The sequence below is a fragment of the Rhinopithecus bieti genome, unplaced genomic scaffold (assembly GCF_001698545.2).
Source record: "Rhinopithecus bieti isolate Rb0 unplaced genomic scaffold, ASM169854v2 scaffold_14871, whole genome shotgun sequence".
NCBI classification, from domain to species: Eukaryota; Metazoa; Chordata; class Mammalia; order Primates; family Cercopithecidae; genus Rhinopithecus; species Rhinopithecus bieti.
Genome location: NW_016807935.1, coordinates 19,068 through 42,484, shown reverse-complemented (window position 1 = coordinate 42,484; position 23,417 = coordinate 19,068). Strand labels below are relative to the sequence as shown.

Below are 23,417 nucleotides of genomic sequence, written 5' to 3'. Positions count from 1 at the left end.
GGACAAGATAACAAGCATCAAAAATGGTTTTAAAGTCATAAGGCAGAAGACCAGGTCAGAGGAAGATGATGAAAAACCACTGATTTAGTGAGCTGGTCTTAGCGCTAAGCAACAGAATGCAGCTGTAGCTAATTTAAGCAGAAAGTACGTTTACTGGAGGACGCTAAGTAGCTCAAAGGATAACTGGAGATTGAGGCTTGCACCTACATGGCCAGAAACTACCTCTGGCTGTTACCGGTGGAGGGTGTCCAGGTTCTTGGCATCTTGAACAAGGAATTGGACAAAACGTACAAACAAAGCAAGGAAGGAATGAAGCAACAAAAGCAGAGACTGAAAATGAAAGTACACTCCACAGGGCGTGAGCAGCCGGAACATGGGACTCAAGAGCTGGGCGGCCGGGTTATAGAATTTTCTGGGGTATAAATACCCCTAGAGCTTTCCCATTGGCCACTTGGTGTACACCCCACGCAAATATAGTGGCCCACAATCAGTCTGATAGCGGAAAGCAACCAATCAGAGCCTGAAGCGAAGTTACAAAGGTTACACACTATGCAAACATCTGATTAGTTGTGGAAAGCAACCAATCAGAGGTACTTTCAATTTTCCGTCTGCCACGCAGAAAAGGCAGGTGGCGGGGGGACGGGGACGGGTCCTTTTGTTCCTCAGGTGTGGAAAGTTGGGGCTTTCCTTTTGATTTAGTTCTAGGAAGTCAGCATGAATCAGCCTTAAGTTCCTTGCCTTCAGACCCTATTCTCCTGCCTCATGGCTATATAGTACAGAGTCTGTCACAGGCTACCCAGAAATGTACACAGAGACTGTTAACAGGCTACAGAACAGATTGGGAAAGGGTTCTGGGGTTGTGAGCCTCACCAAGCATAGGCATCTTCCATCTCTGACATGTTAATGGTGGATGCCAATACTCTCACTACTGCCCCAGAAGCTTACTTTGCTGTTGGGGATGGGTTCTCGGTTTCTACACTTGCTATACTCCTATAGGTGACCTGGGAGTGTAGCTTTCTGTACCTTTTTTGACTCATGGCTTCCAGCGGGTACACATGATTGGTTAAACAAGGGTTCAGCATTTCAGCCGCAGCCATTAGACTCTTAACTAAGGTGGGGAATTCTCCAAATACGGAAGGGGATTCAAATGGAAAGCATAATAAATATATATAAATGTCCATTAAAGGCAAGTTGAGTTGGACGTGATGACAATATATTTGAGTAGAAACATCTAGCAGTAGTTGGAAATGTGACACTGGTGTTCCCCTGAGAGCTAGTTACAGATTTGGGAAGTTGAGTTGTGATTGCTTTTAGGAGTCTAGAGAGAATCTAGCTCAAAATTTTCATTTACATATGCAGAATCTCAATCTGAGGGTTGTTAATTCCTATAGAAGTGCTGGCCACACCAACCCCCAACATCTATTATGAAAATTAGGAAATTCACACTCTATTATGGAAAATAGGAAAAATATAGATAATATATGCAAAATAAGTGGGAGGAGAGAACTAGGGATGTGGAGAGCCTATTGTACATTATTACTTTACAAGTATTTAAGTGTTAACTTTGTGTCAGGCACTATGCTAAGGTGATTTAATGTTTAGCAAAACCCGACACGTCCCGGCATTTGAGGAACTGAAGGGTTCTGAGGGCGGGCCTAAGGAGCTTGGGGCTGAGCTGGTTACAAAGCCATATATTATGCCATATATATTAAAGAGCAGCAACGCCTCCCGCAGTATTTACAGCCCACGCGTAGCAGTCCCGTCCGCCCTGTCCCCGTTTGGTCCAGCCCGAGGCGGTGGCCTAGATGCTTGACGGGCACTGTCAGCCTGATCTTTGGTGGTCTTCCCGCTGTCTGTTCTCAGCCACTGATTCCAGGTCCCAAGAGTCGACTTTGGCTCGAGGAAGTCAGGCGCCTTAGGTGGGGCAGTTGACACTCGCTGAGCGCCTTGCTCACCTCGGTGCGCGGCGGCGCGCGGGTTTGGGCGGGGAAGGGGCCGGGCCTCGGGAAGGACGCGCGCCGCGCAGTTTGACCCCGGTGGCGTTCCGTACCGTCGCGGATTTTTGGCGGCGGAAACATGGCGGTCGCGGCCGGGCCGGTAACGGAGAAAGTTTCCACAAACACTGGCCTGTATTAGCGCGTATGGGCTCGGGCCCTCGTTCCCCAAGACGTGCCGCCTCCCTGTTCTCAGTCGCAGGCTGAAGCCTTGTCTGCCCTCCCCCTTTTTGGTTTGGTTTTGGAACTGATTCCGAGGTTTGGGAGAGCGCGTTGGTGGCCACGGCCGAGTCAGGTAGGGAGAAATGGATGGACGGCAGGGCGGCGAGATCTAGGTACAGACACCGCCAAGGCTCCGTGTGGTGGACCCCAAGCTCCGCCCAGCCGGCCTCCCAGGGCCGGGGTAGGATACCTGTCCCTGGAGGAGTTGACAGTGGTGGTTGGAGATTGGAGGGTATGGGAGCGCCTCTCCGTATCTTGCCAGGGTTCCCCCTCAACAGGGCGCCACGTTGTGGTCGCGTTCTCCCGAGGTAGAGAATGGTGGAGAACAGCCAAGCTCCTTGTCGGACCTCCTACATCTTGCTAAAAGGAGGCCGAAAGGGAGAGAAATTGCTATTGCTGCTCTAGTGCCGAGGAGTTTAATATTCGAGATACCATTTTCCTCGTATGAGATGGCTCAAATAGTTATCAGTAACTCAGAACCGAAGCACTGAAATTCCCTGGCCGTTTTTTCAGTGTAGTTGTTTCAGCCTTGACACTTCTAGATGGGACAGAAAGTTTCTGAGTGAAAGATAATGCAAGTGATACGGTATGCCTCAAGTCATTCCCTAGAGGTAGGACATGGAGAGAGAATTGGTTTGGAAGAATTTGGGTGAATTAAGTAAAGACTGGTGGAAAGCTGAAAGAGAAACCAAACATTTATGGAATCTCCCTTAGTACTACCAGTTATTAGTTGTGAGATATTAGCTAAGTTCTGTATTTTCTTTATGCATTAATAAGTGTCCAATGGCGACCATTGTTGTTACATGTAGTTATTTCTGTATTAGTCTTTATTTTTCAACAAGCATTTATTGAATACCTTCTTGATGCCGAATTTTTACTAGTCACTGGGTGTACAGTATTGAAGACAAACCCTCAGAGACCTTTTGATCTAGTGGGAGAAGCAGACATGAAATAAGTGATGGTATGTAACAGAGAAAGTACGGGGGTCATGTAATGGGAAGGGGGCAAGGATAATCTCTTAAGAAAATGTTTTATCTGAGACCTGAAAAGTTGGAGTAAGCCAGGTGTGAGCACTGGGGTGGGGCCAGGAGGAGGAAAAGGAGTGTACCTGGCTTGGGAATAGCATTTGTGCAGTTTGTAATTGAAAGGTCAGTAAGTTTGGAAAACAAACTGTGAGAGGAAGAGTGGTAACAGATGAGGCAGGAGAGTTATTCAGGCCCAACACGGAGAGCCTTATAAGGCGTTGAAGGAGTTTTGACTTTATTGTTAAGGGTGATGGGACGCCATTGGAGCATTTTACATAGTGGAGTGCTACATTTTTGTTTTAAAAAGTACACTTCTTAGAAAGGGCAAGAGTGGATACAGGGAAATGTTCAACATGATGGTGGCCAAAATCGGGATGGTGACCCTGGGGACGAGAAGTAGAAACACTTAAAAAATGTTTAGGAAGAATAGTAGACAGGACTTGGTGAGGGTTAAATGTAGATGATGGTGGAGAGGAGGGTTAGAGTAGTATGTAAGGCTTTATTAAATAATCAGACTCTGGCAGTGATTAGTTAATTTATCCCATATGCATATTGAATCTTCTATGCTCCATTTTAATCTACCTCTGGAATAATTGTCCATTGAATCATTAATGATGGCAAACCAATTGAAAAGGATTGTAATGTTTTTCTATTATTCTCTAACTCAGGCTGTCTTTTGAAGAAGATCAGGATGGGGAAAGACTTTTGTAAATTAGCCATTTAAAAACAATCTGCCATGTTGATTTTGGTCCGTCAGAAGGTAACTGCGTATATTGCATTATATGGATGCACTGTACTTGACTAATTTTTTTTTTTTTTACATGTTTACATTTACTTTGTTTCCAGGTATTTACCTCTGTTAACAGTGCAGAACAGAGCTGGTGCTTCAGTTTCTATAGTAGATTAATATATGTGTGCACTTAAGTAGAGAGATAATAATTGAAGACATAGAAATAAATGACATTGCTTAGAGAAAGTATGTAGTGAGAGAAAAGCCTAGGTTTGGGGTTGAACATTACAAAGGATGGATTGAGAATGAAGAGCCTTCAAGGAGACAGAGGAGGGGAAACCAATGAATTAAGAAAAAAAATCTGGAGACTTAGTCTTTGGATGCCCACGAAAAGGAATGGTTTGGAAAGAGAGAGAAGTCAACAATGTAAGTTTGTTTAAAGAATATGCAGGATACGGCCGGGCGCAGTAGCTCACGCCTGTAATCCTAGCACTTCAGGAGGCCAAGGCCGGCGGATCACCTGAGGTCGGGAGTTGGAGAGCAGCCTGACCAACATGGAGAAACCCTGTCTCTACTAAAAATGCAAAATTAGCTGGGTGTGGTGGCACATGCCTGTAATCCCAGCTACTTGGGAGGCTGAGGCAGGAGAATCTCTTTAACCTGGGAGGCCGAGGTTGCGGTGAGACGAGATCACTCCATTGTATTCCAGCCTGGGCAACAAGAGTGAAACTCCGTCTCAAAAAAAAAAAAAGGCCAGGCGCAGTAGCTTGTGCCTGTAATCCCAGAACTTTGGATGGCGAGGCCGGTGGATCACCTGATGTGAGGAGTTTGAGACCAGCGTGGCCAATATGGTGAAACCCCATCTCTACTAAAAATACAAAAATTAACTGGGCATGGTGATGGGCGCCTGTAATCCCAGCTACTCTGGAGGCTGAGGCAGGAGAATCGCTTGAACCCGATAGTCAGAGGTTGCAGGAGAATCGCCTGAACCCGATAGTCGGAGGTTGCAGCAAGCCGAGATCCTGACACTGCACTCGGCCTGGACAACAGATCGAGACTCCGTTCCCCCATCTCCCCCCCAACCCCCCAAAAAAGAGTATGCAGGATACTGAGTGAAAAGTATCCATTGGATTTAGGAATTTACAGGTCATTTCAGCACTTAGCAGAGCAGTTGTGTGGTGGGAAACACCATTTAGTGGTTTGAAAAGTGAGTGGGTAAGTAAAGCAACTACCTTCCAGCTGTCAAAAGGACACAAGATTGAGTTTCATACAGGATATGGGGATTAGCAAGGATTGTTTTGTTTTGTTTCTTTTTTTGGTATTGTTTTTAAAAGAAACAGGTTTATAAATGTTTAAATACTAATAGATAAAAGTGAGAGTTTGCGGAGAGGAGAGAGTCTGATCTGGAAGAGGCAGAAGGAAAGATGCACAATATGGCTGAAAGATTTAACCTTAGAGAGAGAAGCAACAGCCTTCTTTCCTTATATTTGTACATATAAGCAGAGATGGGTTTGTGGACTTGGTAACTCAAGTGAACTCCCTTTTGATGACTCTCTAGGAGGCAGAATCATCTGGTGAGAATGCAATAGGAAGAAGTAGGGTATCAGAGATTTGAAGAGAGTAAGTAGGGTTTTGAGTAGTCACAAGAATGGAGAAGAATGTTGACCAGGGAAGGATGTTCCATGGATTTAGAGTGGTACTATTTAGCCTAGTGTGTGATTTTTTTTCCCTCCTGTCCAGCAGTGTTCAGTAGTCTGAGCCCAGATTGTACCATCAGCTCTTTGAGGATAAATATTCTAATGTATTTGTTGAATTATTTTATAACACACAATAGTGATGTTTTTAAAAAACCTCAGTGCATTCCAGATTTTGTCAGTTTCTCACACTCAAGTTAAAAAGATAAACCAAAATATACCAAAGGAAGACATTTTCTTTAACATTATGTGGTACCTTAAGACATAAGTGAATACAAATTTAATTAAGGCAAATCAGTTGGAATACTTAAATAGACTTAGTTGTAAAAATTTTTTTAAAAAAATGCTTGTTGAACATATAAAAGCAAAGTAAGTAATAATACTTGGAACTTCCCAGAGACGCTAAGGTTGCTTTAGTAACATTCCTCTCCAGCCAAATGAGTACTAAGAGTTGATTCTAGGTTCTCATATTTCTCTTGAGCCTTTTAGTGTACAGCTATTAAGAAAGTACAAATAAACTAATCACAAACTAGTATTTTTTGTTTGTTTGTTTGTTTGTTTTTTGGAGGCAGAGTCTCACTCTATCCCCCAGGCTGGAATCCAGTGGCGCAATCTCGGCTCACTGCAACCTCCGCCTCCTGGGTTCAAGCGATTCTCCTGCCTCAGCCTCTTGAGTAGCTGGGATTACAGATGCCTGCCACCACACCCAGCTAATTTTTGTATTTTTAGTAGAGACGGGGTTTTGTCATGTTGGCCAGGCTGGTCTCTAACTCCTGACCTCAAGTGATCCGCCTGCCTCTGCCTCCCAAAGTTCTGGGATCATAGGAGAGAGCCACCATGCCTGGCTCTAGTTTCTTTTTAAGTATCTGATTGGGTTCTCTTTAGATAGAGTTACCATGAACCATTGATCAGTTCTTTTGAAACAGTATACTAGGAAATTTTGAAGAATTATAATAGATGGTTAAATCATTTTTTGACTACTGTCATTTTTTAGGTGTGACTTTTGGAAGCTTTAATTTCCTGGGTCCTCTAACAAATAATTGTAGTAACATTTGTTTAAGTAGAATTGAAAAGTTCTTCATTTACTTTATAATGACTATAGAATGAGCATTTCAGTTTTTCATTTTTGACTTGGAATTGATCAGGAATTGGTTTCTATAGAGATAGTGTTTAGTAGAGTAATTTAATAGAGGTAAAAGTACAGGGAGAATTATGGCTCAACTTTAGGGACTAAGTAACTTTAATTCTGGTGAGTTTATTAGTTAAACAATGTAAAGACCTTGTGTAACATTCTAGAGCTGCCTTGTAAAAAGATGTAGGGGATATTTGGCAGGTAGTAATGGTTGCTGTTACTACTAGTATATACAAGTGCTTTTCAAATTAGAGGTAACAATGAAGTCCTTCATTTGCTTTAAGAACTAAGTAGCTGTATGTTGTACCAAAACCCGCTACAATCTAAGCTAAAGCTAACATATCACATTTCCTTGTTGTTGAAAAACCAGATATTTAAACCAGAATGGATTAGGTGAATTCTTCACTATCTCTGGAAGAACAATTCTATTCATGCAGTCATAGCATATGATGAGTAGAAGGCACAGCCATGTCTGTTTGGATAAACTGCCAAGTTTTAAGCCAGAAACAGTAATCATTAAGATATTGCAAATCAGGTTGTAAACTGGATTTCAGTTTTTAAACTGGATTTTTTCACTTTTTATATGCATCTTTATATAAAATAATGAGTAAATTATATAAAATTAACTGAAATATTTTCTTTTTCTTTTTAGATCACTATAAACAAAATTTCCATGAGAGAAAATGTTGAAATAGGAGTTGCGGATACACTGGATATACCGGATGAAATACAAGCAGTTAATTTTTGTCACGTGAGGGAAAAGCCCACATTGCTGGTTACATGTGTAAATCACTGCGTTACTGCTTTAGTCATTGTCTCTATTTAGCAATGACAAGACTGGAAGAAGTAAATAGAGAAGTGAACATGCATTCTTCAGTGCGGTATCTTGGCTATTTAGCCAGAATCAATTTATTGGTTGCTATATGCTTAGGTCTATACGTAAGATGGGAAAAAACAGCAAATTCCTTAATTTTGGTAATTTTTATTCTTGGTCTTTTTGTTCTTGGAATCGCCAGCATACTCTATTATTATTTTTCAATGGAAGCAGCAAGTTTAAGTCTCTCCAATCTTTGGTTTGGATTCTTGCTTGGCCTCCTATGTTTTCTTGATAATTCATCCTTTAAAAATGATGTAAAAGAAGAATCAACCAAATATTTGCTTCTGACATCCATAGTATTAAGGATATTGTGCTCTCTGGTGGAGAGAATTTCTGGTTACGTCCGTCATCGACCCACTTTACTAACCACAATTGAATTTCTGGAGCTTGTTGGATTTGCCATTGCCAGCACAACTATGTTGGTGGAGAAGTCTCTGAGTGTCATTTTGCTTGTTGTGGCTCTGGCTATGCTGATTATTGATCTGAGAATGAAATCTTTCTTAGCTATTCCAAACTTAGTTATTTTTGCAGTTTTGTTATTTTTTTCCTCATTGGAAACTCCCAAAAATCCGATTGCTTTTGCATGTTTTTTTATTTGCCTGATAACTGATCCTTTCCTTGACATTTATTTTAGTGGACTTTCAGTAACTGAAAGATGGAAACCCTTTTTGTACCGTGGAAGAATTTGCAGAAGACTTTCAGTTGTTTTTGCTGGAATGATTGAGCTTACATTTTTTATTCTTTCAGCATTTAAACTTAGAGACACTCATCTCTGGTATTTTGTAATACCTGGCTTTTCCATTTTTGGAATTTTCTGGATGATTTGTCATATTATTTTTCTTTTAACTCTTTGGGGATTCCATACCAAATTAAATGACTGCCATAAAGTATATTTTACCCACAGGACAGATTACAATAGCCTTGATAGAATCATGGCATCCAAAGGGATGCGCCATTTTTGCTTGATTTCTGAGCAGTTGGTGTTTTTTAGTCTTCTTGCAACAGCGATTTTGGGAGCAGTTTCCTGGCAGGTAAGCTTATTGTTTGTCCATCAACCCAATGACATGTAATAAAATGCTAACTTCAATAATTGAAATTAAAGTTGTAAGGTCAAGTTCCTGATTTCAAAAGGATACTCATATTTGCTCTTATTTAATTTTGTTCATGGAATTGAAGCACTGAATGTGTTTCAAGAGGATAATTTGTTTGATCTTTAGCAAAGAAGTACCAAAATGTTATGAACACTCAGCATTGAGATGCCTCCCACTTCCTGACTGTTCATTAGTGAAACATTCATCGATTAAAAAGTCTTAGAAAACTAACATTTGGAAAGTATTTAAAGATAGTATTCTGATCCTTTCATTATACCCATGAGGAAACTGAAAGCCAAAGAAGACACATCCAGAGTCACTAATACTGGCAGGAACAAGGTTACTTAATTTCTGTCTATTCCCTAGACTCCTCACTGTAACATGTTTCTTTTATGTAGCCATTTCTCTGAAGATTTTATATAAAAGGTGTTAGATATGTAACTATATATCAGTTGCTTATAGATTAGAGGTTATCCTAAGAAAGAAAACATGGGTTTCACAGTAACTTTGCTGCCCAGAAATGTTTTCTAAAAGGTTCTTGTAGACAAAGACATTTGTACAGTTGGCGTTTGCATCTGCAGTATTAACAAACCCAGTCTTCCATTAATTGAGCATGTATTGACTATGCACTATATGCCAGGCACTGTAGTGGGTGCGGAAGATCTCAGGATGTCTGTCAAAGGTGGCACAGTCTCCAATGGGAGGAGGAAGAGGCTGGCATGTAAACAAACAATTATGATTACAGTGTGATAAATACTATAATCTGTGTACGTCAGGCTGGGATGTGGGGCATAAAGGAAAGTCATCTCTGCTTGGTGCAGCTCTCTGTAACAGTTTGTTGCTGCTGAGTGATTTCTAGAGGACAGTCAGCTCTGCTTGGTGCAGCTCTCTGCTTTGTAACAGTTTGTTGCTGCTGAGTGATTTCTAGAAGTGTGTTTTGAAGAGGGAGATGTGGAGACTTGCCTGGACATGGTGCTTTCTAGTCAGCTGGGCTAGGGGCAGGGATCCTGGTGGGAGTCAACCAAATGAGGAAAACATCTTGGGTGTGGCCTGAGGATATTGTCCTTACTTTGCTCTACTTGCTAGTGTTGGGTACTATCAGAATTATGATGATGATGTCTAAAACTCAAGCATGAGTTTTCCTCCCTCTTCCTTGCCTCTCTTCCTGCTAGCTCCGTTCCCAGCCCTAAATACTTTTTCTTTTCCAAGTCAACCTCATTCATGCTGGATGCCATTCCAGGCTGTCAAATTCTGTTATCCAAAATATTAATATTTTCTTGGTCTCCAAACTTTTTCTTATCTAGTGGTCTTCAGATATGGTGTGTACCACTGGAGGTACACAAAAACTTTCCAAGGAGTCTGTCAGCAGAGATAATTTTAAGAGCATCAGTTTCCTGATTTACACCTTCGATTCTGTTCTTTCCTAAAGTTGATCTATTTGAGAATCCCTTGATTTAGATGTAGGGTGATAGCATTGTGGTTTTAATTTATGTCTCTAATGATTAATGATGTTGAGCATCTTTTTATGTGTGTATTAGCCATTTACTTTGTTGTTTCAATATTCACATCTTTTGCTTATTTTAAAGCTGGGTTATTTGTCTTGATTGAGTTTTAAGAGTTCCTTATATATTCTGGATACAAGCCCTTTGTCAGATAAATGATTTGGAAATGTTTACTCCTGGTCTGGCTTCCGTTTTTATTTTCTGAATGACACTTTTGAAGAGTTTTCAAGACTAAAAGTTTTAATTTTACAGAATCCAATTTATCCACTTTTCTTTTATGGGCTCTGCTTTTAGTAGCTTATCTAAGAAGTCTTTGCTCAACACTAGGTCACAGTTCTTTCAAAAGCATTATTGTTTTAACTGTTACATTTAGGTGTATGATCCATTTTGAGTTATAGTATGAGATAAGGATCTAAGTTTTTTTTTTTTTAAATATATAAATGTCTCATTGTTCCCAGCACCATTTGTTGAAAAGATTAACATTTCCCCTATTGAATTGCCTTGGTGCCTTGTTTAAAATCAATTAAACATAAATGTAAGGTTGTATTTTTGAGTTCTTTTGTTATACTGACCTGTATGTCTCCCGTTATGTTAGTACTATGCCACCTGGTGAGATGTTTTCTAATTTCCTTTGAAATTTCTTCTTTAACTCATGGGTTATTTATAAGTTTGTTGTGTGATATCCTAATATTTGGAAGTTTCTCACATTTCTTTCCGTTGATTTCTAATTCCATGTGGCTGGAGAACATTGTATGATTTTAGTCTTTTAGGCCACTTGCTTTGTGGCATGGCATGTTTTATTCCATGTTCACTTGAAAATAATGAGTCTTCTGTTGTTGGGTACAGTGTACTATAAATATCAGCTAGATTAAGTTGGTTGGTAGTGTTATTCATATATCTATAGCCTTGTTAATTTTCTGTCTAGTTCTGTAATAGAGAGATTAAAATCTCTATTATAGTTCCTCAATTGTCTACTTCCTTTTTCAATTCTTTTTTTTTTTTTTTTTTTTTTGCTTCATGTGTTTTGAAGCACTGTTCCTAGATGTAAATGCATCTTTGTTATGTCTTCTTACCATATTAACTTTTGTAATTATGGTAAACAGCATAGTTGAGTAGTTAAAACAGAGATTGCAATGACCTGCAAAAGAAAATATTAACTATCTGCGCCCCCCTCTGTTTTTTTTTTTTTGACACGGACTTTCACTCTTGTCACCAAGGCTGCAGTGCAAAGGCGCCATTTCTGCTCACTGCAACCTCCGCCTCCTGGATTCAAGTAATTCTCCTGTCTCAGCCTCTCAAGTAGCTGGGATTACAGGCACCCGCCACTAGGCCTGGCTAATTTTTGTATTTTTGGTAGAGACGGGGTTTCGCCATGTTGGCCAGGCTGGTCTCTAACTCCTGACCTCTGGTAATCCACCTGCCTCGGACTCCCAAAGTGCTGGGATTACAGGTATGAGCCACTGCACCTGGCCCCCTATCTGGCCCTTTTAAGAAAAAGTTTGCCAACCTTTTTTCTAGACCAGTGTTTCTCAGTCCTCAGTATGCATGTGAATCATGTAGGGATCTTGTTAAAATTCTGAAGATTGGAATTCAGTAATTTTGGGGAAGAACATGAGACTCTGTGTCTCTAAAAAATCTTCAACGTGATGCAAACACTTCCGGTCACCAGCGTACTCATTTAGTGGCAATATATTCATTTAGCTATTCAAGACCAGTGTAAATCTACATGAGTTGTGTCTGCATTCCCCAATTGTTTGCTATTTGGAAACTGCTGCCCATGGCATAGGCATTATGCCTTAAAGGTAACTAAATTTTTTTGACTTAATTTAACCAATCCTCTGTAGAAAGATTTCAAACTCTGCTCTGCCCAGTGTTCTGTGAGATGTTAGTGAGTGTACTCTGAGAAAAAAATGTTCAAAGTACAGAAAGAAAAACATTTCCAAACTAACTTGACCGTGAAGTCCTTGCTCTACCCTCATTACTTACATTACACACCTCCCCATACCCATACCTTTTAACCTCTATGTGAAACATAATTTGGGAAGTATCTGCTGAATTTATACATGTTCCAGACCTCTTGAATAATGAAAGAACCAGAAAATTATGTAGAAAGGCAAATAATTAAGAGCTTTGTTAGGACATGACTGTTTTGGGGATAACATCATCATTTAATGCAAATAAATTCTGAGGGCTCTCTCAGATTATTTAAATTGGATTTTAATTGATTTTAAAATTGAACTATTTTACTTATTTCCTAAATGATATTAAGTTTTAATCTAAAACCATTTGTCATATTTCTGTGAGAGTAATACTAAGGTACGAAACCAATTTTTCTCACTGTCCCATTAAAATATCCTTCAGTCTATTTTCACTAGAAAAACTGTGCCACTGATTAGGTGAGGGCAGACCCAATGTGCCAAGAAAAAAATGAGGAATTAAAGAAGGCTTTGAGCAGATCAGTTTGCCAGCTATGACAGAATCTATGAAAGTAGACATAGACTGAAATCAAGAAGGCTAGCCAGGAGCAAGAGATAAGGACTTGGACTAAGGTGATAGGGAAAAGGGCTATGATAAGGATAAAACTGAGAGTATTATCAGAGGAAAAACTAATAGATTTTGTTGAGAAGTAAATTTAAAGCGAATTTTATATTAGTTGATAAAATGTGAAGTTGAAAGTTCGGACGTGGTAGATAGTCAAAGTGTTAAAAAGATGTTGAGAAACTGAAGAGAGCAGATAAGAATGTAGGATGAGAGAAGACATGATGATGGATCTCACTGAGGTAATGACCTAGTGGACATTTGGAATTTATTAAATACCTTATAGGTTTCTTTATCTTTTAAAATATACTTTTAGGGACTCAAATGTACTTTTGTTTTACTATTAGAGAAGTAAAAACATGCAAGATTAACATGCCTTATGGAGCACAGTTGTAATTTAGATCATAATTCCAAAAAATGGGTTTAGCCATTTTTTTTAAGGTTTTGCATATGAAAACTTTTGGGTTTTGTTTTACTTAGCTTAACATAAAATTTTTTTATTAAGGAAAATTTACATATAGAAACATTCACCTTTTTTAGTGTGTAATTCTGTGATTTTGACAAACACATATATTTGTGTGACCACCACTACCACAGTCAATGTGTAGAGCAGTTAAATCACCACCAAAATTCCCTCTTGCTTCCTTGTAGTCAGTCCTTCTCCCAACCCCCAGGTACTTGGCAACCTGATTTGTTTTCCGTTCCTAGAAATTTTCCTTTTCCAGAATGTCATATTCATAAAATCATTTAACATTGCAGTCTTTTGAGCCTGACTTTTGTTTTTGAGACAGGGTTTTGCTCTGCAGTGTGGGCTAGAGTACAGTGGCACAATCATGGCTCACTGCAGCCTCGACCTCCTGGGCTCAAGCAGTCCTCTCTGCCTTGGCCTTCCAAAGTGCTGGGATTATAGGTGTGAGCCACTGCACCTGGCCCTAAGTCTGATTTCTTATTTATATCATTTGAGATTCATCTGTGTTACTGTGTGCCATCAGTAAGTTAGTTACTTTTATTGTGAGCAATATCCCATTGTATGGATGTTCCAGTTTATCCCTTACCCAGTTGAGAGACACTGAAATTATTTGTAGTTTTTTGGTAATTATGAATAAAGCTGCTATAAACCTTTGTAGACAAGGTTTTGTGTTAACATAAGCTTTTATTTTAGTGTGATGTGGGATTGCTGGGTCATGTGGAAAGCATTTGTTTTAACTTTATACTGCCATACATATGTATTTCTAATCTACAGAATAAGCTCGTGACATAAATTATCTATGTATATATTCCAGAAATCAAGACTGAAAAGGTTAATTAACTTATTCGTGTACACATAGCAAGTGGCTGAGCTGGGATTGAACCAAAGTCTAACTCTGAAGCTTGGGTCCTTTCCACTATGCCCTACTTCTTCTGCATAAAGAAGTCATTTGACTTTAAAATTATACAGTAGTCTTCATAATGTTCTTAAATTTCCTGAACCAAGCAAAGTTTTGAAAGTTGCCTGTGGTTTCTTAAAGCTAGATTTCTCACAGTCTCTCCATTTATATATTGCTGCATTTATGTATTCTATTTCTTAGTTGGGCTTTACTTTCTTTAGGCTTCTATGTATGTTTTCCAAATCTGGTTTGCATAAGGTGACTCATAAAAAAATACTTCTAAACAAACAAGCCGTATATGTTTATGTAAATGTTACATTTTAAAAACGACATTGCATAAAGAAATTTTGTTCCTGTTACCTGAAAAATTTTAGGATATGAAACGTTGAATACTTTGACCGTGACTTGAAAGCCCAGCTGGATAGAGATCTAATAACTAGTAACAACTTTTATTCAAAGGGCATTACTTACAGGTTGTTTATTGGTCTTCTTTTGTGCTGACTTTGTATCTGCTCTGAAATATGAGCCATGTCTTAAAATTTGGTAGTGAGCTGAGGATAATTTGGAGAAGCAAAGGAGAAAAAGTACTTATAGGCTTTAATCAATTGATCTTATTTGTTACTTGGAATTAAGGTGTAAGGAGTACTCCAAAGTCACAAATGACTTCTAGATTGAAGCTATAGAGTAAAGGTTTGCAGGCCAATAAAAGTGAAGGTCTCTGAAAGTGGCAAGTGGATAAAACATCCTACATTTATTTTGGCTTCCCCTGGACATACTTGCCATCTGTTCAGTTAAAATTATGAATTTTTGTATTGCCAAAACATTAACTTGTGCGTGATCTTAATAGAATATTTAATACTGTTTTCTAAGCTTGCTTTTCAAAATAACCTAATAGAAGTGCTTAATGATTTTTTCCTGATAAATTTGCTTTATTAAAAATGTATGACAGGGCCAGGCACGATGACTCATGTTTGTAATTCCAACAGTTTGGGAGGCCAAGGCGGGAGGATTGCTTGAACCCAGGAGTTTGAGACCAGCTTGGGCAACATAGGGAGACCTCGTCTCTACAAAAATGAAAAAATTAGCCAGGCCTGTGGTCCCAGGCTACTTGGGGGGCTGAGGTGGCAGGATCACATGAGCCTGAGAGGTTGAGGCTGCAGTGAATTGTGATCATGCCACTGCACTCCAGCCTGGATGACAGAGTGAGACCCTGTCAATCAGCATAAAATTCTCAGTTTCTAAGATTTTTTAATATAAAAAGCAAGTAGTAACAGATCATCTGTTATTTATGAATTGTGATCAGTAAACCCCCGAATATCTACTTATTTAGTCCTACTGTATCAAATATCATCGTCAGTGTTACATAACCAACATTAGGGTACTGAATAACATCAATATCAATTAACATTTTAATTGGAATTTTGGATTATTAGGCTTTTCATTTAAGTCATCTACAAATTGATTGGCAATTGAACTTTATCATTTGCTTAGTTTGCTGCTAAATGAAACCGTTCAATACCTTTTCTAATAGTAAAAACATACTGAAGATGAGAAGCACTGGTTTAGAAAAAATATGTAAATATATAAAATGTAATAGCCTGGAAATCAATCATCAGAAAATTGGAACTGATTCCATTTGTAAGAACAGAAACATAAAATAAGTTTTAAACTTACCAAACTTTTATTTTAAAATTATTGTAAACCTCAATGTAGGTTATAAAGGAAGACTTGAATAAATGGAAAAACACACCATACTTCCTGGGATGAAAAGACTCGATGCTGGGCCTTGCAGACATTTGTATACATAGAGGAAACTGTTTTCAAAGCTGAGCTGCACTTTTGGCCCCCTCAAGAGTGGCAAAAATAAAAGCCAAGCCCAGGGCCTCCAGAAGTGAGATCTCTGGTAAATTACCTCCCATTTTACGCTTACACAGTGAAAGAAGAGGGTGGAGCCATGTGTGTTATAGCCCTTTCATGAACTTGCTTTCTGCCATTGTGTCCTGTTGGTGGTTCAACCTGGGCTTCAGTGGTCAAACCCGAATTAAGATATGTAGACTCGTGATGTCCGCAGCTCTCTGGAAGAAACAATTGTCCCTAGGAGAAAGTGTCATTATCTAGGCCTAAAATTAATAATAATGTAATTTTTATATCCAGCGTTCAGCTTATAAATTTAACCAGGTACACACACACACACACACACAGCACCAAGCGCAAGAAGCAGCAAAATCAACAGACAACAGAAAAAAATCTTTAGGTATTGGAATTATCAAACAGAAAACCATCATGCTAAGTTGCAAAAATAAAAGGAGAGATCAGGACATAATGGTAGTATACTGGAAACTTTAAAAAATGACAGGGCAGATTTTAAAAAGAACTAAATAGAAATTTTAGGATCAGGAAATAAATTATTTCAGTGTTACAAACATAACATTAGACAAAGCTGAATTGAGCATTAGTGACCTGGAAGATACAGTTCAGAAGAAGCTATACAAGAAGCAGCATGAAAGAGGAGAAGTATGGAAAATAGTGAACAGAAGGAAAGGATAAGACTCAGAGGATATGTTAAGAAGATCTCATATTTGTTTGATTAGAGTCCCAAAAATAGAGGGAAGAAATGAAAACCAAAGGACATGTGAAAGGATAAAAAATAGACCAACAGAACAGAAGAAGAGAGACCAAAAACAGATCCGTGAATACTTACGACAAAAGTGGCACTGTAATGTGGAGTGGTTGATATTTTCAGTAATTGCTGCTTGGACAATTGTTTCTGTAGAAGAAAAACTTGGGCCATTATCATAAAATCAATTATATTTGGACTATAGATTTAAATGTGAAAGGCAAAACAATAAAGCCTTTAGAGGATAATGTTAAAATATCTTCTTAATGGTTGGATAGAGGGATTTTTTTCAACAAGGCATAAAGTGACTATATTATAATTAAGAACTCTTGTTAAGCAAAAAACAGCATTAAGGTAGTCACAGAGTCACCAGCAAAAGACTTTCATTTAAACTGTGTTCAAAACCAAACAAAGCTAAATCAATGAAGAAAAGATCAACCTCATAGAAAGGTGGGCATAATATTTAACACTTCATCACAGATGATACCCACGTGGTGAAAGGTACTTAACCTCATTAATAATCAGAACTTGATATTTATTCTAGTTTTGGTATAATGGCAAACTGTAAGCAGTTTAAATACCAATAATAGGATCCACCAATTAAAGTTTTATATGTATTATAGGAATGCCATTTGATCTTTACAAGTGACTTAGAGTTATGTAAGCTTAGATTAAAATGTTCACAGATTAGGTATCCCATTTCGGTAAAAAAAAATACACATGAATATATATTTGTGAAAAATACATTGCATGAAGTCTGGGAATATTTCAGAGTAATTGTGCGTATAGATGATGGTATTTGGAATGATTTTAATCACATATCTTTTTTACTTATTTGTATTTTATAGTGTTTCTAAATGGAGCATGTACTGTGTTATTTATGTCATTGACAAAATAGGATGTACCAAAATAGGGCAGTATATTCATTTTTCTATTGCAGGAATAAATTTTTTAATTAAATTTTGATCAAATGAACCACCCCTTAGTGTTAAAAGCATGTGTTCATGCACCTAGGCATATAGTATGTGCAGTAGCAATACAGAAAGAATGTGATAGTTTAATATTCTAAAGGTATGTTCAAGTGACTATCCATTTTCTTTTCACTTAAATGAGTCTTAATTTTTTCTGCTTTTTCATTGCGGTTAATACCTGATTGCCTTCTCCTTATTTCTTCTGCCTCTCTACTTTCCATTCTGCTTTTACAATGCTTATATGTCCTTAAATTTTCTTCTGTTAAAATTTTGATTGCACATCTAGACAGTTCAGTGCTTTATAAGGTAAACTATACCATATAAATGGAATTAGTTTTTAAGCTTTAGGGTCTTAAATTTCCTTAAGAATTTATTTTCATAATTTCATGGGGAAAAAATGAGCCCTTTCTAAAGTACCCTTTTGATAAAGTAAATAAATCTGTTATTTGAAAATGACATAGGCACATGGGTTTTAACAAGATACTTGTTATCTGGCATTTTCTCTGTCATATCTAAGAGTGGTTTTGTTTGTTTTTTTTTCTTCTAGTTTGGATAGGATGTTATTTGACAAATCTTTTTTAAAAATGATATGCTGTGTTTTGCCACAACTTTCAAAAAAACAGAGATAAATTTAGGATTTATTGCACTAGTTAGCTCATCCATGTATACTTGCCTGCTTTAACTGAACATTGTTTTTAGATCATTAATTGTTCCTTTTATCCTTTTTGAAAGTAGAAGCTAAAAAATGTAAATCAATGTGCATGTATGTAAATATATACACATATGTACGTGTACTGTGTAAACATGTTTTGGATTTCTTTTAGCCAACAAATGGAATTTTCTTGAGCATGTTTCTAATTGTTTTGCCATTGGAATCCATGGCTCATGGGCTCTTCCATGAATTGGGTAACTGTTTAGGAGGAACATCTGTTGGATATGCTATTGTGATTCCCACCAACTTCTGCAGGTACAGTAATCTAGTATAGTTAGTGGTAACTATTCAGTTCATAACATTTTCTTAATATTTATATGAATAAAATATAGCTCCTTTTCAAAACCGTATTTTCAAAATATAACTTTTGCGTTTCTTCCAGATTTTTAACAAACTTTATTCCAAGTGATAATATCTTCAGAGTTCAATTGAAATATTTTGATAAATATGATAAGCTTATATTTTAGCTAGAAACCATAAAATATTCATGTGTAACTTTTCTGAGGAAAGATCTTACCCTAAAGGGAATATTTTGTTTAAGAAAGTGTCCTGTGGCCAGGCGCGGTGGCTCACACCTGTAATCCCAGCACTTTAGGAGGCTGAGGTGGGCGGATCACCTGAGGTCAGGAGTTTGAGACCAGCCTGGCCAACATGGTGAAACCCCATCTCTACTAAAATACAAAAATTAGCCGAGGGTGGTGGCAGGCACCTGTAATCCCAGCTACTCGGGAGGCTGAGGCAGGAGAATCACTTGAACCTGGGAGGCGAACGTTGCAGTGAGCTAAGATCGCACCATTGCACTCCAGCCTGGGGAACAAGAGCAAGACTTCGTCTCAAAACAAAAAAAAGTCCGAAACAACATAGTGAAATATAATAAAATGTGCACTGGGCCTGAGAGGCTGGAGGTCTAGTTCTGTGTTACCTTCAGTACATTAGAACTCTGAACCTTATTATCTGTCTTTACCTAAAGACATCATTCCTGTTCATCTGACAGGAATGGTATGAAGAACTAAAAAAAAAAAAATGAATGTAAAAACACTCTGCACACTGAAAAGTGCCATACAAATACTAGGAATTCAGAGGATTGGCAGTGAAGTTTAATAAATGTTTATTGCAGTTTTATTCCAAAATAAATTTTACCCACAAAGGTGGTGACATCTGTATAAATCTGTAAATGTGCTAAATTTTGTTTTTTATTTTATAGCTAAATACCTTTAAAATAGTTATTTGCCATAAATGAATTCTGATGACAGTTTTCATCACACTTTCCCTGGGGGAGGGGAGAGTTGAAGTAAAGTTTTTTTTCTAATTTCAAGTATTTAACATAAAAATCTCCAAATAGACTATTTGTAGGAAATAAAGACTTAATCAAAAGTCGAAGGTTCAAGAACTGAGGGAAACAGATTTGGAAATGTCCCATAAAGTGAGAAATGACAACCTTGTAGAAAGAAAGAATGTATGGAAATAGTAATATGCACAGTTAGATATTTATTACATTGTAATTTTTTTAAATGTAGTGCTTACTCTTTTGTGACTGTAATTTTAAAAGTTAGTAGAATACTATTGATGGTACATGAAGCAAAATCTAAGGTTTTCAAAAATCCTGACAGAAATCCCTTTTCTGGATAGGAATGATGGTTTTTTCTTTCTCAATATTAATGGTATTTTGCTAGTTATAAAACTTGCTTTATCTACTAGAGTACCGTTTTATATTTGTTCCAGGAGCAAATCTAAGTCTTCAACTAGTGTTCAGTATAAAGCAATGGACCTAAATTTTAATAACTTTTTAAATGCCTATTAATAATTTCTTCTATTTATGTACCTTAAGTTAATGAAATTTGAACACAATTTTTATAGATTATTTTTCAATACAGAAATATATAATTAAAATATTGCTTTTATATTTTGTGTGTTATAATGTTTTTAAACAATAGTTTTTTCATAGTCCCCACCCAGATGTTCTTGAAACAGTGTAATCCTGCTTTTAAAAAGCCTTGTCCAATATCTGTCATGTAAGAAAATACAANTTAATAGCTTTTAAATGCCTATTAATAATTTCTTCTATTTATGTACCTTAAGTTAATGAAATTTGAACACAATTTTATAGATTATTTTCAATACAGAAATATATAATTAAAATATTGCTTTTATATTTTGTGTGTTATAATGTTTTAAACAATAGTTTTTTCATAGTCCCCACCCAGATGTTCTTGAAACAGTGTAATCCTGCTTTTAAAAAGCCTTGTCCAATATCTGTCATGTAAGAAAATACAAATAAGGAACAAAGAGTAGTACTATCTACATTTGGAGGTATTATCCCAGCTTTTAATTTGATTATTGTTTTAATGATAGTGAGTATTTAGAAACCAGGTTTTGATTTTCTAAGCTTAATTCTTAGTACTATAGGAATTTTAGAAAGGATAATTTTTTTTAAAAAGCCTGCCTCTTAGCAGCAACTATATTATAACTGATTCTTAGATAATCAGTTATAAATGACAGATGAGAATGTGATACAGAATGAATACTTCTTAAACACCAAAATAATTGTTTTTTCTCCTACTTCAGTCCTGATGGTCAGCCAACACTGCTTCCCCCAGAACATGTACAGGAGTTAAATTTGAGGTCTACTGGCATGCTGAATGCTATCCAAAGATTTTTTGCATATCATATGATTGAGACCTATGGATGTGACTATTCCACAAGTGGACTGTCATTTGATACGCTGCATTCCAAACTGAAAGCTTTCCTCGAACTTCGGACTGTGGATGGACCCAGACATGATACGTATATTTTGTATTACAGTGGGCACACCCATGGTACAGGAGAGTGGGCTCTAGCAGGTAAACTCACCTTTGGCAGTTTCACTATTGTAAAGATACACATGTATATGTAGAAATCTGTACTTCACACACAGTCATTAAATTTCCAGGATTCTTAGTTTACTGAACTGTACATATGACTTTAATTTGTTTTTCTTTGCTCTAGCATCCCTGTTTAGCCATCTCTAATGATAAGATTCAGAAATATGTCTTGTAGTGATTAGAAGGAAAAAATGCTTTGAGACTTACAGTTTCCCTGAAAATATTTTCAGAATTGCTAAATATATTTTTCAGAAGCTGATAAACTTCGTTGACTAGTATTTTTAAGTTTTGAAATGTTATGGATGCAGATTTCAGTAGTCCTTCACATCTGTAGTTTTATTTATGTTTATAAAGCTCACCAAAATTTTAAACAGCAGATCATGTAGTATGTGGGAGTAGCATTTAGGTTAGGAGACCTTGGTTCTGGTCCTAATTTGCCACAACTGTGTTATTTTAGGCAAGTTAATTAACTTCTGTTGGCTTCAGTTTTCTCGCCTGTAAAATAAGGCAGTAATTTTAAATGATCATTGAATTTTATTCTAAGGTACAAAATTCTGTAGGGATTGTTTTGCATTTGAAAAATCATAAAATAACTTTGGTTTACATGCATTATGGGAAATAGAAAACTTCTTAGTTATTGCCAAGAGAGAAATGAGATCTCTTTATATAATATATAAATTTATCAGGCTTTCCAACTATTAATAGAGAGTAAGTGAAGGGCTTTGTTTTATAAATTGTTACTTGCTTAGGACCTATAACAGAGCCCAATACATAGTAGAGGATCCTTAAGTAGCTGATAGATGAAATCATTGAATACATCATTAAAAAAGAAAGGTAATTTTCTTATTTTAGATTAGAAATAGTTATTTTAGATTTAATTACATGATTTTTTTCCATAAAAGAGTATAGATGTTTTAAACCAAGAATGTATAAATAATAAAACAGTCATGAATAAATTGGAAACATTCATGATGAAGAAAAAGATAAATAGAAGTAGTATGGAAGGACAGAGGCAGAGTTGCCAATATAAGAACTCCAGAAAGAAACAAACAAAAGGTTAAGATAGAAATGATTTTAAACCAGTGTGATCTCACTAATTTCATGTCAGATTTGTAACTGGAGTTTTTATCCTAAAGAGAAATATTTTTTTGAAATTTTTCTTTTTTGCAAATAAATATTGAATAACTCAGTGGCCTTCTAGTAGAAAGACGAGCTAATATTTATTGGACACATTTTAAGCATCAGCTTACTGTACCTAGTACCTTACACACATTGTTAGTCTTTATGTGAAATCCTTTGAGATGGATACCACTACTTCTGTTATCTTCATTTTGAAAGGATGAAATGAAAATTATAAGTTGTTATGCAACTTATGATTTAAGACCAGATCTGCCCGGTTCCTAAAGTGTATTTTCCCCCCACTGTACCATGTTGTTTCCAAGGGTGAAAGCCGTGATGATAAAGAAATGGCATGTTCTGGTTAAATGGATATTTTGTTAGCCTGGGTCACCCATTTCAAAAAATTAGAATGTACAAGACTAAAAGATGTATTGAGCGTTAAAACTACTTGAATATAGTTTATAAAATCATTTATTTGACTATAACTTTTAATTACAATGTAGAAAACATCTTTTAACCTTTATGGCTACTTCAGTTTCAGGTAAAGTATAACATTCTGTGTATTCCAACTCAGAGCACAAGAGAAAGCTTTAGTCAATTAAAATAGTCTTTACAGAGATAGAATTTTAGATCTAAAAGTAGGGATTACTGAAAACTTACTGTAATCCTTATAATAATAAACTCTACCCAGATCAAATGGAAAAAACAGGGCTAATTTTGGTGGCCATGCATATATCCCTAGTTATTTTAAAGTGTTATAAGAGAGTAATTTTAGAAGTAAGTTTTTTGTGTGTGTTTATATGAAAGATTTATTACTTAATGGAAACACTTTTCAAAAGTTTGCAGTTTTCTTAAGTAATTTAAAATTCATTAAGTATTTCTTAAAGATAGCTATGGAAATCAATTCTAGATGTTCATTTACTAATTCTTATATCAGCGTTTTATTTTTCTAAGAAAAAAAAAAA

General features: G+C 36.9%; 1 protein-coding gene across 3 annotated transcripts in view; it reads left to right on the top strand.

Annotated features, from left to right (window-relative positions):
* The first annotated feature begins 2,024 nt into the window (after window positions 1-2,024).
* Window positions 2,025-23,417, top strand: part of TMEM168 (transmembrane protein 168) — a 28,215-nt gene continuing 6,822 nt past the window's right edge. Inside the window, exons 1-6 of one of the 3 annotated variants that reach the window (XM_017884162.1) lie at window positions 2,056-2,289; window positions 3,098-3,177; window positions 3,910-4,001; window positions 7,450-8,705; window positions 18,585-18,727; window positions 21,038-21,312. In XM_017884162.1, the coding sequence (XP_017739651.1) occupies window positions 7,578-8,705; window positions 18,585-18,727; window positions 21,038-21,312 (1,546 nt within the window). In that variant the 5' untranslated portion in view covers window positions 2,056-2,289; window positions 3,098-3,177; window positions 3,910-4,001; window positions 7,450-7,577. Of the gene's footprint in view, window positions 2,290-3,097; window positions 3,178-3,909; window positions 4,002-7,449; window positions 8,706-18,584; window positions 18,728-21,037; window positions 21,313-23,417 lie in introns of all 3 variants that reach the window. The other 2 variants (XM_017884161.1, XM_017884163.1) reach the window with 2 other exon arrangements.